Here is a 16,383-nt window from a genome sequence, read left to right as displayed (position 1 = left end):
TTTTATTTGACTTGTATTAAAAAGATCTGCTTTTGCCATTTTTGTGCTGACATCAAGCTAAATACAAATAATCCTGACTGGTTTTCCAATGTTTGTACCTCTGAAGGTGCATGTTCAACCACCTGAACAGGTGTTCACTCAAAGTGCAATACACATGACCTGCCATCTCAAATATCCCTAATGTATCCAACTCTTCTACCCCTGCTGGCAATACAATCCGCTCTGGAAAAGCACAGCCAGTCAGGCAGCATCCAAGGGGCAGGAAAATCGATGTTTCGTGCAAAAGCCCTCTATCAGGACTGATGAAGGGCTTTTGCCCAAAAAGGGCTTTTGAAAAGGTTCAAAAAAGATTTACAAGGATGTTGTTGGGTTGGAGAATTTGCGCTAGGTAAAGGTTGAATAGGCTGGGGCTGTTTTCCCTGGAACATCTGAGTCTGAGGGTTGACGTTATATAGATTTATAAAATCATGAGGGGCATTGATAGGATAAATAGACATAAATAGGATAAATATTCCTGATGACGGGCTTTTGCTGGATAAAAGCACTGAATATTTTCTTTGTAGAAAAAAAATCAGCCTTGAAGACGCTTCCCAGAAACCCAATTCAAAAAGTCAATGGGAACTTTATTTTTAAACTCTCATCAAATAAAAATGAAATGTTCAAAATAATTTGAATTATTGAAAACATTTTGCTTTTATTTGACTTGTATTAAAAAGATCTGCTTTTGCCATTTTTGTGCTGACATCAAGCTAAATACAAATAATCCTGACAGGTTTTCCAATGTTTGTACCTCTGAAGGTGCATGTTCAACCACCTGAACAGGTGTTCACTCAAAGTGCAATACATATGACCTGCCATCTCAAATATCCCTAATGTATCCAACTCTTCTACCCCTGCTGGCAATACAATCCGCTCTGGAAAAGCACAGCCAGTCTGGCAGCATCCAAGGGGCAGGAAAATTGATGTTTCGTGCAAAAGCCCTTCATCAGGACTGATGAAGGGCTTTTGCCCAAAAAGGGCTTTTGAAAAGGTTCAAAAAAGATTTACAAGGATGTTGCTAGGGCTGGTGAATTTGCGCTAGGAAAAGGTTGAATAGGCTGGGGCTGTTTTCCCTGGAACATCGGAGGCTGAGGGGTGACCTTATAGAGATTTATAAAATCATGAGGTGCATTGATAGGATAAATAGACATAAATAGGATAAATATTCCTGATGACGGGCTTTTGCTGCTCCTCGGATGCTGCCTGACCTGCTGTGCTTTTCCAGCACCACTCTAATCTAGACTCTGGTTTCCAGCATCTACAGTCCTCACTTTTGCCTAGTACAATCCACGTGCCCACCACTCTCTATGTATAGAAACTACCTCTGACATCTCCCCGAAACCTTCCTCCAATGACCTTCAAATTATGCTCCCTCATCACAGCCACTTCCACCCTGGGGGAAAGCCTCTGGCTATCCACTCTATCTCTGTCTATCATCATCTTGTACACCTCTATCACGTCACCTCTCATTCTTCTTTGCACCATGAGCAAAGCCCTAGATCCCTCAACCTTTCTCCATAAGACACACCCTCCAGTCCAGGCAGCATTCTGGTAAATCTCCTCTTTACCCTCTCGAATGCATCCACATCCTTCCTATAATGAGGTGATCAGAACTGAACACAACGTTCCAAGTGTGGTCTTTCGAGCATAACCTCACAGCTCTTAAACTCAACCCTATGCTAATGAAAGCCAACACACCATATGCCTTCTTCACAACTCTATCAACTTGGGTGGCAGCTTTGAGGGATCTATGGACATGGACCCAGAGATGCCTCTGTTCCTCCACACGGCAAAGAATCCTGCCTTTAACCCTGTATTCCACCTTCAAATTCAACCTTCCAAAGTGAATCACTTCACACTTTTCCAGGCTGAACTCAATCTGCCACTTATCAGCCTAGTTCTGCATCCTGTCAATGTCCCGTTGCAACCTACAACAGTCCTCCACACTGTCCACAACTCCACCAACCTTTGTGTCATTGGCAAACTTCCTATCCCACACTTCCACTTCCTCATCCAAGTCATTTATAAAAATCACAATGACCAGAGATCCCAGAACCAATCCCTGTGGAACACCACAGCTTACCAGTCTTCAGGCTGAATACTTTCCATCTACTACCACCTTCTGTCTTCTATGGGCCAGACAATTCTATATCCAGACAGGCAGATTTCCTCACTTTCTGAATGAGCTTACTGTGTAGAACTTTATCAAATGCCTCACAAAAATCCAAATATACCAGATCCACTGCTCTGCCATTATTAGTGTGTTTGTCACCTCCTCGAAGAATTCAATAAGGTTTGTGAGCCATGGCCTGCCCATCACAAAGCCATGCTGACTATCTCTAATCAAGCTATGGTTTTCCAAGTAATTATAAGTTCTGCCACTCAAAATATCTTGCAATAATTTGCCCACCACAGACATAGGACTGACCGATCTGTAATTCCCAAGATTACCCTTTACTCTTCTTGAACAAGGGAATAAAATTTGCCCCCTTCAAATGGCACTACTCCAGTGGACAGTGATGATGCAAAGATCATTGCCAAAGGCACAACAATCTCTTGCTCCCAGGAAAGTAAATTTCCCACTGAAAAGGGACTCACCTTGAGCTTCAGGCCCCCACTTTATGGAGGAGCAAGAGAGAACGAGGAGCTGTGTAGGAGCGGTCGATTTGCGCTCTGGGAAGGTGATTATATTTGGGCCGTGGCTGAACCTGAGACGACACGTCTAGTGTCTCCCACCCACCCTTGTCCTCTAACCAAAGGAAAGGACTCTGTGGTGTGTTGATATGATAAGGATTTTCTACTTTTTTTGTATCATGTGACTGGTAAAAACTTTTCTTTCCTTTTTTGTTTACCTAAGTTATGACTAAGTTAAGTTTCAGATTAAAAATGGCAGGAGATCCCAGAGCCATGTTATGCTCCTCTTGTTCAATGTGGGAGCTCAGGGACACGGCTGATATCCCTGACTCCTTCACCTGCAGGAAGTGCGTCCAGTTGCAGCTCTTGTTAGACTGCATGACAGCTCTGGAGCTGCGGATGGACTCACTTTGGAGCATACACAACGCTGAAGGGGTCATGGATAGCACATTTCGTGAATTGGTCACATCGCAGATTAGGATTGCTGAGGGAGAAAGGGAATGGGTGACCAAAACACAGAGAAAGAGCAGGAAGGCAGTGAAGGCGTCCCCAGCAACCATCTCCCTCCAAAACAGGTAGACCGTTTTGGACACTGCTGGGGAGATGGCTCACCAGGGGAAGGCAGCAGTAGCCAGGTTCACGGCACCATGGCTGGCTCTGCTGTACAGAAGGACAGGAAAAAGAGCGGGAAGGTTGTAGTCATAGGGGATTCAATTTTAAGGGGAGTAGATAAGTGGGCCTGTTGTCGAAAACGACAGTCCCAAATGGTATGTTGCTTCCCAGCTGCAAGGGTTGGGGATGTCTCAGATTGGTTGCAGGACATTCTGAAAGGGCAGGGTGAACAGCCCGCAGTCATGATGCATATAAGCTCCAATGATACAGGTAAAAAGCTGGATTAGGCAGAATTTTGTAATTAAGGAGCCAAGTTAAAATGTAGGACCTCAGAGGTAGTAATCTCAGGATTGCTACCAATGCCACGCGCCAGTCAGCGTAGAAATGAAAGAATAGGCAGGATGAATGCATGGCTTGAGAGATGGTGAAGGAGGTAGGATAGTGAAGAAGGTGTTTGGTATGCTTTCTTTATTGGCCAGAGTATTGGGTACAGGAGTTGGGAGGTCATGCTGTGGCTGTATGGGACACTGGTTAGGCCAGTGTTGGAATATTGCGTGCGATTCTGGTCTCCTTCCTATTGTGAAATTTGAAAAGGTTCAATAAAGATTTACAAGGATGTTGCTAGCGTTGATGGATTTGCGCTTGGAAAAGGTTGAATAGGCTGGGGCTGTTTTCCCTGGAACATCTGAGTCTGAGGGGTGACCTTATAGAGATTTATAAAGTCATGAGGGGCATGGATAGGATAAATAGACATAAATAGGATAAATATTCCTGATGACGGGCTTTTGCCCGAAACGTCGATTTTCCTGCTCCTCGGATGCTGCCTGACCTGCTGTGCTTTTCCAGCACCACTCTAACCTAGACTCTGGTTTCCAGCATCTACAGTCCTTGTTTTTACCTAAAATAGACAAAGTCTTTTCCCTGGGGTGGGGGAGTCCAGAACTAGAGGGCATAGATATAAAAGAGAGGGGAAAGATATAAAAGAGACCTAAGGGGCAACTTTTCCACGCAGAGGGTGGTACATGTATGGAATGAGCTGCCAGAGGAACTGTTGGAGGCTGGTATAATTGCAACATTTAAAAGGCATCTGGATGGGTAAATGAATTGGAAAGGTTTAGAGGGATGTTGGCTGGCAGTGAGACTAGATTGGGTTGGGATATCTGCTCAGCATGGACAAGTTGGACTGAAGGGTCTGTTTCCGTACTGTACATCTCTATGACTCTATAACTCTATGATATCGATGTTTCAGGCAGGATAGAGGGGGAGGTAAAAGGGGTGGAGGAGTTACATTACTGGTCAGAGAGGATATCACAGCTGTGCTGAAGGAGGCCAGTATAGAGTTTTAAGACAACATGGGTAGAGCTCAGAGATAGGAAGGGTGCAGTTACAATGTTGGGGCTGTACTACAGACCTCCCAACAGTGAGCGTGAGAGAGAGGTACAAATATATAAACAGATCATGGAAAGATGTCAGGGCAATAGGGTGGTGGTGATGGGAGATTTTAATTTTCCCAACACTGACTGGGATTCACTTTGTGTTTGAGGCCTGGATGGAGCAGAATTTGGAAGGAGCATCCAGAAGGGTTTTCTAGAGCAGTTTGTAAATAGTCCAACTCGGGAAAGGGCCATACTGGACCTGGTGTTGAACAATGAGCCTGGCCAGGTAAGTTTCAGTCGGGGATTATTTTGGGAATACTGGTCACAATTCCATAAGTTTTAAAATACTTATGGACAAAGATGAGGGTGGTCTTGAAGGAAGAGCGCTAAACTGGGGGAAGGCCAATTATACCAAAATTAGGCAGGAGCTGGGGAATGCAGATTGGGAGCAGCTGTTTGAAGGGAACTCCACATTTGATAGGTGAGAGGCTTTAAAGAGACGTTAATTAGAGGGCAAGAGAGATATATTCTTGTGAAAATGAGGAATAGAGCTGGCAAGATTAGGGAACCCTGGACGACAGGTGAAATTGTGACACAAGTTAAGAGGAAAAAGGAAGCGTACATAAGATTTGGGCGACTGAAGGCAGATGAAGCTTTGGAAGAATATCGGGAATGTAGGACCAATCTGAAATGAGGAATTAAGAGGCCTGAAAGGGATCGTGAGATATCTTTCGCAAACAGTGTTAAGGAAAACCCCAAAGCCTTTTATTCATATATAAGGAGCAGGAGGGTAACTCGAGAAAGGGTTGGTCCACTCAAGGATAAAGGAGGAAAGTTATGCGTGGAGTCAGAGAAAATGAATGAGATTCTTAATGAGTACTTTGCATCAGTATTCACCGAGGAGAAGGACATGACGGATGTTGAGGTTAGGGATAGATGTTTGATTACTCTCGGTCAAGTCGGCTTAAGGAGGGAGGAAGTGTTGGGTAATCTAAAAGGTGTGAAGATAATCAAGTCCCCAAGTGTGATGGGATCTATCCCAGGTTACTGAAGGAAGCAAGTGAGGAAATATTGGGGCCTTAACAGATATCTTTGCAACATCCTTAAACACGGGTGAGCTCGGAGAACTGGAAAATTGCTAATGTTGCCCCCTTGTTTAAGAAGGGTAGCACGGATAACTCAGGTAATTATAGACAAGTGAGCCTGATGTCAGTGTTAAGGAAGCTGCTGCAGAAGATACTGAGGGATTGGATCTATTCCCATTTGGAAGAAAATGGGCTTATCAATGATAGGCAGCATGGTTTTATGCAGGGAAGGTCGTGTCTTATTAACCTACTAGACTTCTTTGAGGAAGTGACAAATTTGATTGATGAGAGAAGGGCTGTTGATGTCATATACATGGGCTTTAGGAAGGCTTTTAATAAGGTTTCTCATGGTAGGCTGATGTAAGAAGATAAGGTGCTTGGGGTCCAGTGTTTACTGGATGGACAGAAAACTTGCCGGGCAGCAGGAGAAAGAGAGTAGCAGTGAAAGGGAGTTTCTTAGAATGGAGATCTGCAACCAGTAGTGTTCCACAGGGATCTCTGCTGGGACTACTGTTGTTTATGATATACATAAATGATCTGGATGAAGGTCTAGGTGGTCTGATTAGCACGTTTGCAGATGACAATAAGATGGGTAGAGAGGCATATAATAAAGGGGACTATCAGAAAATACAGCAGAATATAGATAGATTAGAGTTGGGTGGAGAAATGGCAGATGGAGTTCAATCTGGGCGAATGCGAGGTGATGTATTTTGGAAGATCCAGTTCAAGAGTGAACTGTGTAGTAAATGGAACATTCCTGGGGAAAATTGATGATCAGAGAGATCCAGGTGTTCAGGTCCATTGTACCTTGAAGGGAGCAGCGCAGGTCAATAGAGTGATCAAGAAGGCATACGGCATACTTTCCTTCATCAGATGGGGTATTGAATACAAGGGTTGGCAGCTCATCTTACAGTTGTATAAGACTTTGGTGGAATTTGAATTCAATAAATATCTGGAATTAAACATCGAATGATGACCGTGAATCCATTGTTGGTTGTCAGGAAAATCCCATCTGGTTCACTAATGTCCTTTAAGGAAGGAAACTGTCATCCTGACCGGGTCGGGCCTACAGGTGACTCCATACCCACAGCAATGTGGTTGGCTCTTAACAATTAGGGATGGGCAAACAGTGCTCATCTCGCCATTGATGCCATCATCCCGTGAATGAACCTTTAAAAATCCCTTTACAAAGGCAGCCATTCCAATGCTCCCACCATGACAAGTTGGAGGAGCAAGTCCCCAATTGCCAGAGCCCTCTCCCCCAAACCCCCACCACCAACCTCCCCCGGCTCTCTATGGTTTGCCCCACTGGAGGCAGGCAAGTGTGAGGATGGTGTTTTATGGGTCCATCCTAAGAAATCCATGATGGTTGGGTGTGATAACCAGCAGGCTGTCTACAGAAAGACAAATGGGAGCTTGGATTATTACTACCTGAGCACAGACACCACAGGAGACTGATGGTGTCTTGCACAAACGGATATACGGAAATGAGAATTTTGATGACCAGCCCGGAAAAATTGGTAATAATGCCGCAGGAAAATAATGAGGGAATTCAGAAATGGGTCAAAACCAGTCAGAAGTGCATCTTTTGTCTGAGGACTACCCCAGGACCACACAGTGGGGTGGTTGTAAAAGACACAGGCAAACCTGTATCACAATATACACCCCAAATTGGTACTGATGGTGTTAGATATATCTGGAAAACAATAGACAGAATGGCTCTTCCAAACTTCAGACATTATACTTGTATTTGACCCATCGGCTCTTAGGATGGAAAACAGGGATTGACATGGGTGAGGCCAGACCCAGGCCAGTGGGACGTAATAAAAGAGAAAAATTGAATGATGTGACACCAGTTTACGAAATGGGAGTCAATACCCTCAATTTGGCTAATAGTAAATGGATAATAAACTCAAACTCTGAACCCACCATTATGTACCATAAAATTGATCAGGACAGTTAGCACGTTTCTGAGGGGGGGGGGGGGGGGTGGTTATAGAAACTCAGGCAGACCAAGACCAGCAATGGTGCTCGAAGTTCATGCCAGAAACATAAATAAGATCATTTGGGAAAAGATAGATGGTGACATTAAGCATAGGACTCTGTGCAGCATCTGTGGCCAGTGAATGAGCAAATCAGTTGTGGGAGAACATTCAGCAGGCCAAGCAGGACCCATCATGGATCAGTGATGAATGGACAGAACAGTCATTCTGCAGGAAGAATCACCCAAATATTTCACATTGTCAATTATGGCAATTGACGCTGTTTGGTTGAGTGGGGATTTTAAGGGAATCCAGGAAAGGACATGGTGATGGTGCTGAGGATCCCAATCAATACACCAAATCAAAATCAACCACAAGTCTTTGAGGTGGAAAATGTCGGCATTATCTGAGAAGGTAGTCTGGATCCTATCTTTTTCTTATTTAAAAGCAGATGTGAAGTGAATATTCCATGTATGATGCAGTTGGTCAAACCACTTGGCTTTAAGTAAAACAGAATTATTTAAACACTACAGTTGAAACATGAACAAAAGAAAACAGTCTTTAGAATAACAACTACTTGAAAACTCAACTGACTTGATACCACAATTTAACTAAGGAGCTTTTCCAATTCCCGTAACATCCCATAAACACACTCCTTGGCAAAAGGTAAATTCAAACACAGCTTCTGACAGGCAGGAGAGACTTCAGAGAGGGACATCAGCCAGGAACCATCTGCTGAAGCTTGGAACCTTTCTCCAATGCAAGCAACTTCTCATTGTTATAACTACCACAGGAGAAAACAAAGTCTGAACTGAGAGAAGTGGCCTCTCTCCTGCCATTGTTAAACTAGGCTCTTTCCCAGACATTTTGGCACCTCTGCCTTCACAAACTCTCTTTAAAATAAAACCCAAGGACAAAATAACCTTGTTAAAGTGACAGCATCACCACATGTATTTGGTTATTTGAACATAGAGCTGTTAAGCTTATTAATGTGTGATAGATGGTAGTTGGTGGATCGGGCATTGTTGTCATTGGACAATGGAGAACTCAAACACTCAGGGAGTTAGGCTATTTCCATCGGAGACTTGGTAATTTCCTGCATGAGAGTGTGTTATGAACCTCTGATCCTATTTCTGCGAGATACTTCAAGGGATCAGCAGGAGAGACTGTGGACCATGCACCCAAAATTGGATATTCTAAATTGACCAACAGCTGGAGAAATCAGGCCTAACAGAAAATTGGCCAAAGTAAATTAAACAGCAGCCTGCAGCTATTGACGACAGAGAACCATGGCAACCAAGGTCAAAGACATCACGAAGATTAAGGGGGAACCAATTACAGACCGCCTGAGGATGGTGTACTGCAAAAGTATCATTCAGACTTTCTGGAATCGTGACTTCCAGCTGGTGCCTGAGGATGTGCACTTTACACATCCCTGGCATAGCAACAGTAGAGCATGTGGGTGACAGTCATTTGGATGCTTTGAACCCAGCACATGATCCGATTGGCCACAGAACATTCTGGAAGATCTCAGGCAACAGGGGATAAGAACACGTGTGGTCACCATCCCCTCAGTGAAGACTCACAGTGATTCTCAGGGAAGTTTTGCAGTGAAGACTCATGACAGAAGATCATGCAGCAGCCCATGAAGACCCAGAAGAAAATTGCCCCTGACCTAAAAAACCCAACTTCATGGACGAGAGCTGGCTCGATGTCGGAGAGGAAGGATATTCCAATGGCCCAGCGCAAAGATATTGATCATCATGGGCAATATCCTGTCTCAGATGGATGGAGGTTGACGGAGAGTAAATATTCTGGGAATTTGGGAAATACTAACATTTGTGTTTTAATAAGGAACATTTGTTAATAAAATCAAGTTGAACAGCAAACTGAACTGTGTTTCTCTGTGCCCGTCTCAGTGACAAGGACACATGGGTAAAGTATTTTTAAGATGTATTTCTGAACAAAGAGTCCAAAGCATGGACAAAACCACCACCTGCAAGTTCCTCTCCAAGCCACTCACATTCTGACCATATCGCCCACTGTTCATTCAGAATCACCAGCTCAATGCCCTGGAACTCAGTTGTGAATGGCATTGTGGGTCTATGAACAGCACATGGACTGTAGCAGTTCAAAGCAGCACCATCTTCTCAAGGGCAACTAGGGATGGGCAATAAATGCTGGCACATCCAGTGACACTCACATCCTATGAATACATTTTTAAAAACCAACAGTAAGAGAACAAGCAGGGGAGATGTAATTTTCAAAATCAGTGTTGTATTGTACAAAACCATCACAGAGCCCCTCACTCTTGCTGATTGTTGCAAAGTTTCTAATGTGTAAAGGAGCTGGGTAGGTTCATTTTTAATTATACTCAACAGAACACTGAGCTACAGAGAGGAGGTGATCACAATATGAATAGGTATCTGAACAAGAAGAGAAAAGGACTGGATAACGGGCACATCAAGGTCAGCAGATCAAAGACCCAAGTTATGGACTGTCATTTGAGCCTATGGAAAGGCATTAGAGTGAAGCTGTAAAGATTACGGTTGAAGATTTGGGAAAAGTGAATAATTTTAATTTTCATGTGTCATGAATGGCAGAGGATAGAAGCACAAAAGTGGAACTAAGGAAATGGATTGACTTTGATTGGACAACTTTTATTTTAAGGTGGATTTTGTTATTTAATGTAGAAACTTGGGCAACATTAGGGAGAGAAGAACAGTCACTGGAATCCCATATATTAGCACGAGGACTTAGGCAGGAGCCTCAGCTCATGTCAAAAAACTCATGATACAGGAAACGTAATGCTCAGTAATTCCACCACACTCCACCCTGCTCCAAATTAATGCCCATGTTTGCTGTTGACAGAGGAGATGCCAGCTGGTGTTACACCTGGCTGAGTTTCTGAACATCCTCCCTGGAGTTACAGTGGTGTGCATCATCACAACAATAAAATTTCAGATCCATTGTTTACAAATCAAACAGAAATATCCCCATAAATGTTCACATCTCTGGTGTGGCCAGAAGTTGCACAGAGTTTGAGAGTTGTGCAGAATCAGCTCTGTCTCCGTATCTTTCCCCTTTGTGTTGTTTCAAGAATGGACCCCAATCAGGAGCTGATGTGCAAGCGGCAGAAAGTTTCTGTGAAAGTAACAAAGAAATGTTGAAGAAATTCTTCCTGATTTTAAACAATATTTAACCAGGTTAATGCCTGATTTTATTGAGATTTTCCATTAACACATAGCATTTCATATTGTACTGAAAATATATTTAAACTGTGTATGTATTCTGGAGAATCCACTCCTGTGTGTAAACTCTAATTTCTTAAGCAGTGAAGTACACTCAAGGAATGTGTTATAACTTATAGTTTACTGTGAGCACTGCCACATTAACTGAAGCAGCGTTACTGACCCATTCATTTAGTCTCACTGATTGCTAAATCTTCTTGATGCAGGACGTATCACCGATTGACTTTCATCAGCTTTAACATATCCCCTGATCATTCATTCCAGAGACATGGTGTGTGCTGAGGACACTGTGAGAGCACATTCACAAGGCGTATTACAGAGGTTCAGGAAGAGGTTTCACCAGAACCGAATGAAGAACGAACTGGGATAGACAACAAAATGGTAAAAACAATGACTGCAGATGCTGGAAACCAGATTCTGGATCAGTGGTGCTGGAAGAGCACAGCAATTCAGGCAGCATCTGAGGACAGGCAAAATCGACATTTTGGGCAAAAGCCCTTCATCAGGAATAAAGGCAGAGAGCCTGAAGCATGGAGAGATAAGCTAGAGGAGGGTGGGTGTGGGGAGAAAGTAGCATAGAGTACAATAGGTGAGTGGGGAAGGAGATGAAGGTGATAGGTCAGGGAGGAGAGGGTGGAGTGGATAGGTGGAAAAGGAGCTGGGCAGGTCGGACAAGTCCGGACAAGTCAGGGATTGTGTTGCTGGAGGTTAGAAACTAGGATGAGGTGGGGGAAGGGGAAATGAGGAAACTGTTGAAGTCCACATTGATGCCCTGGGGTTGAAGTGTTCCGAGGCGGAAGATGAGGCGTTCTTCTTCCATTTGTCTGGTGGTGAGGGAGCGGCGGTGGAGGAGGCCCAGCACCTCCATGTCCTCGGCAGAGTGGGAGGGAGAGTTGAAATGTTGAGCCAAGGGGCGATTTGGTTGATTGGTGCGGGTGTCTCGGAGATGTTCCCTAAAGCGCTCTGTTAGGAGGCGCCCAGTCTCCCCAATGTAGAGGAGACCGCATCGGGAGCAACGGATACAATAAATGATATTAGTGGATGTGCAGGTAAAACTTTGATGGATGTGGAAGGCTCCTTTAGGGCCTTGGATGGAGGTGAGGGAGGAGGTATGGGCACAGGTTTTACAGTTCCTGCGGTGGCAGGGGAAAGTGCCAGGATGGGAGGGTGGGTCGTAGGCTGGCGTGGACCTGACCAGGTAGTCACGGAGGGAACGGTCTTTGCGGAAGGCGGAGAGGGGTGGGGAGGGAAATATATCCCTGGTGGTGGGGTCTGTTTGGAGGTGGCGGAAATGTCGGCGGATGATTTGGTTTATGCGAAGGTTGGTAGGGTGGAAGGTCAGCACCCGGGGCGTTCTGTCCTTGTTGCAGTTGGAGGGGTTGGGTCTGAGGGCGGAGGTGCGGGATGTGGACGAGATGCGTTGGAGGGCATCTTTAACCACGTGGGAAGGGAAATTGCGGTTTCGAAAGAAGGAGGCCATCTGGTGTGTTCTATGGTGGAACTGCTCCTCCTGGGAGCAGATACGGCGGAGGCGGAGGAATTGGGAATACGGGATGGCATTTTTGCAAGAGGTAGGGTGGGAAGAGGTGTAATCCAGGTAGCTGTGGGAGTCGGTGGGTTTGTAGAAAATGTCAGTGTCAAGTCGGTCGTCACTGATGGAGATGGAGAGGTCCAGGAAGGGGAGGGAGGTGTCAGAGATGGTCCAGGTAAATTTAAGGTCAGGGTGGAATGTGTTGGTGAAGTTGATGAATTGCTCAACCTCCTCGCGGGAGCACGAGGTGGCGCCAATGCAGTCATCAATGTAGCGGAGGAAGAGGTGGGGAGTGGTGCCGGTGTAATTACGGAAGATCAACTGCTCTACGTAGCCAACAAAGAGACAGGCATAGCTGGCGCCCAAACGTGTGCCCTTGGCTACCCCTTTGGTCTGGAGGAAGTGGGAGGATTCAAAGGAGAAATTGTTAAGGGTGAGGACCAGTTCGGCCAAAAGAATGAGAGTGTCGGTGGAGGGGTACTGTTGGGAACGTCTGGAGAGGAAAAAACAGAAGGCTTGGAGGCCCTGGTCATGGCGGATGGAGGTGTAGAGGGATTGGATATCCATGGAGAAGATGAGGCGTTGGGGGCCGGGGAAACGGAAGTCTTGGAGGAGGTGGAGGGCGTGGGTGGTGTCTCAAACGTATGTGGGGAGTTCCTGGACTAGGGGGGATAGGACAGTGTCGAGGTAGGTAGAGATGAGTTCAGTGGGGCAGGAGCATGCTGAGACAATGGGTCGGCCAGGGTGGTCAGGCTTGTGGATCTTGGGAAGGAGGTAGAACCGGGCAGTGCGGGGTTCCCGGACTATGAGGTTGGAAGCTGTGGGTGGGAGATCTCCTGAGGTGATGAGGTTCTGTATGGTCTGGGAGATGATGGTTTGGTGATGGGGGGTGGGGTCATGGTCAAGGGGGCGGTAGGAAGAGGTGTCCTCGAGTTGGCGTTTGGCTTGGACTCGAGAACACCTCTTCCTACCGCCCCCTTGACCAAGAATGCCTCATCTTCCGCCTCGGAACACTTCAACCCCAGGGCATCAATGTGGATTTCAACAGTTTCCTCATTTCCCCTTCCCCCACCTCATCCTAGTTTCTAACCTCCAGCAACACGATCCCCTGAATTGCTGTGCTCTTCCAGCACCACTGATCCAGAACCTAGACAACAAAATGTCAAACACTGCAGTAACACCAACATTCGTACAGCATTTTTAATCTTTGCCTGCTCTGGGATGCAATTAATGTCTCTTATCAGGAAAGCCCTGTTGCTAATGAAAAAACAATGCATTCACATCTTTATAACAGTAAGATGGTTCTGGATGGTTAGCAAGAGCGTGAACATATATTGTTGATAGTAAGAAATAAAAGGAAACATGAGAATGGATGACCAAAATCTTTGAAGTTTTTAAGGCACTTTGGAAAGAAGAGGGAGGGAGAGAGGTAAAGATGTTCATGGGGGTAATTGCAGAGCTCAGAGCTCAGAAACAGCAATGAACAGTGAAGAGATTATAATCAGGTATGAGCCAGATACAGAATTGGAGAAGCAGAGTGACGTTGGAGTGTTGTGTGACAAGAGGAGGTCACACACAGAGTGAGGAATAAGGCCATGGAGAGATCTGAAACCAGAATATGAATATGTCATTGAAACATTGCCAGACTGGGAGCCAGCAGAGGTCAGTGAGCTCAGGAGTTATTCATGAACATGACTTTGTGCCAGTGTGAATACTTGCAGCAAAGTTTCAGATGAACTCATGTTGAGAGGAGGAGATAGATAGAGGCCAGCCAGGGAGCAGTGGGATCATCAACACTACAAGTGGCCCATTGTCAGTTTCCGTAATGCAACCAGACAGACCCCACCATCTCCTCCTCAACAGCAGCACCCACTCAAAACAGACAGACTGCTTCACAGACAAACTGTACTGTATGAGCACACACTTGCTCCAAATTACTGCTGGGATGACTGAAAACATTCTCTTTCGGATCCCACCATGAACTCCATATTCCTAGATACCAATTGTATCCCTCTCCCTGGAAACCAGAAGTTTAGAACCTTAGTGCCAGATTTGATTGGCCCTGGATTGATCTTCCAATCACATAACTGCAACATCACTATGTCTCCTATTTCACCCCCATGTCACCCAAATCTGCCCCACCTCAGTTTACCCAGTGTGAAAGCCTCCATCCATATCTGTGTTAGTGATAGACTCACCAGGATGTAGCTGTGTGCCTAGAGTCCCCACAAGCAGGAAATGTGGCCTCAAGGCTGACCAATTGATGGGATGTGAAATTTCCATTTCCTAATTAGGAGTTGAGATGTAGTGATACACACAGGGGTATGTTTGTGTTGGGTCAAAATACCTTGGCCCTTGGTAGGTTTCTCCTTGTAACACATTTGCGTGACCTGAAGACTCTTCCATGAGAAACCGTTTTTAATAAAGTGCTACCGAGGTGGACATGTTAGTGGAGGATGAGATACCTGCACATCCCGTGTAAGGGTTGTGTGCATTAATAAACTTGTCCAGTTGTGTAGGAGGTCAGTGGTTTGCCTTGTTGGACCCCCCTAGTCAGACTCCCTCTGGTCTGGTAACCTCGTGATCCAGTACCTGCAGAATTTCTGGTTTTCCAAAGAACAGTTTTCCAAAAATCCCACTATTTTTAGACGATGCTTCCAAGATATTTAATGCTTGTAAAGGCAGATTAAAGTGCAGCAAGCATTTGAAAAGAGTTTAATGTCAAGGATATGATTTGGACACTAGCTCATGCCTGGCTAACAAAGTCACACCTGAGGACTGTCTTGACTTTCATTCATTTCAGAGGAAGTGGTCAGGTCTATGTCCACGACAAAAAAGGCAAATTATTAAAAAAAAGACCAGGACACATGAGACAAACCAAGCTGCAAGACTGGCTCAAGAGGATAGATGAGGTAGTCACCAGCCCTCTATCAGAACCTGTATAAATGTGATGACCCCACATTTGAATAGCCCTCCAAGAATTTCCAACCGAACGTTTTTCAAGGGAAATGCCATTCTCCAAGTCAATATCTTTGGGATAGTAGAAGACAAGTTTGGAATGAAGACGGGATGATTGAAAGTTTCTTTGCCGACCCTGATACAGTACCTCCTATGGTTTGACACATTCTGTGATTCTGTAAAGGCCCAGTCCTGAGGCTTCTGGGTAAAGGAAGGAAGGAAGCAGGCGAATGCATCCAGACGTGTCTCTGGTAACTGTGAGTGGGAGATGAGGATGAAATAGTGTGGAATAGAGGGGTTAGGGAAATGGAGGTATAGATGCAGAAAGGGCCTGACTCCTGTGGGGGAGGGGTTGGTGAAAAATTAAAGTAAGAAAATCAGCAACCGAAAAGGGCAGTGTCAGAATTGTGCAAATTTGCCTCTGTGTGTTGTTTGGCAGAGTACTCACAGGAATTTGAACTCACCCACTACATTTAAACCACCCTGACTGAGAACAACCTGAAGGAGAAAGTGAGGTCTGCAGATGCTGGAGATCAGAGCTGAAAAATGTGTTGCTGGAAAAGCGCAGCAGGTCAGGCAGATCCAAGGAGCAGGAGAATTGACGTTTCGGGCAAAAGCCCTTCTTCAGGAATGAGGAAGGTGTGCCAAGCAGGCTAAGATAAAAGGTAGGGAGGAGGGACTTGGGGGAGGGGCGTTGGGAATGCGATAGGTGGAAGGAGGTTAAGGTGAGGGTGATAGGCCAGAGAGTGGGTGGGGGCGGAGAGGTCGGGAAGAAGATTTCAGGTCAAGAAGGCGGTGCTGAGTCCGAGGGTTGGGACTGAGCTGGAGGATGAGATACCTGCACATCCCGTGTAAGGGTTGTGTGCATTAATAAACGGTGTCCAGTTGTGTAGAAGGTCAGTGGTTTGCTTGTTG

General features: G+C 45.4%; 1 protein-coding gene across 1 annotated transcript in view; it reads right to left on the bottom strand.

The window, feature by feature from the left end:
- Positions 1-8,580: 8,580 nt before the first annotated feature.
- Positions 8,581-16,383, bottom strand: part of LOC148148865 (sodium- and chloride-dependent neutral and basic amino acid transporter B(0+)-like) — a 67,407-nt gene continuing 59,604 nt past the window's right edge. Inside the window, exon 14 of the mRNA XM_087991798.1 lies at positions 8,581-10,872. Within this exon, the coding sequence (XP_087847924.1) occupies positions 10,735-10,872 (138 nt within the window). The 3' untranslated portion in view covers positions 8,581-10,734. The remainder of the gene's footprint in view (positions 10,873-16,383) is intronic.

The sequence above is a fragment of the Chiloscyllium plagiosum genome, unplaced genomic scaffold (genome assembly GCF_037043375.1).
Source record: "Chiloscyllium plagiosum isolate Xiang-an unplaced genomic scaffold, Cpla_swu_hap1 HiC_scaffold_11, whole genome shotgun sequence".
NCBI classification, from domain to species: domain Eukaryota; kingdom Metazoa; phylum Chordata; class Chondrichthyes; order Orectolobiformes; family Hemiscylliidae; genus Chiloscyllium; species Chiloscyllium plagiosum.
The sequence above is the reverse complement of the archived record's forward strand: the minus strand, read 5'-3'. Positions and strand labels throughout refer to the sequence as shown.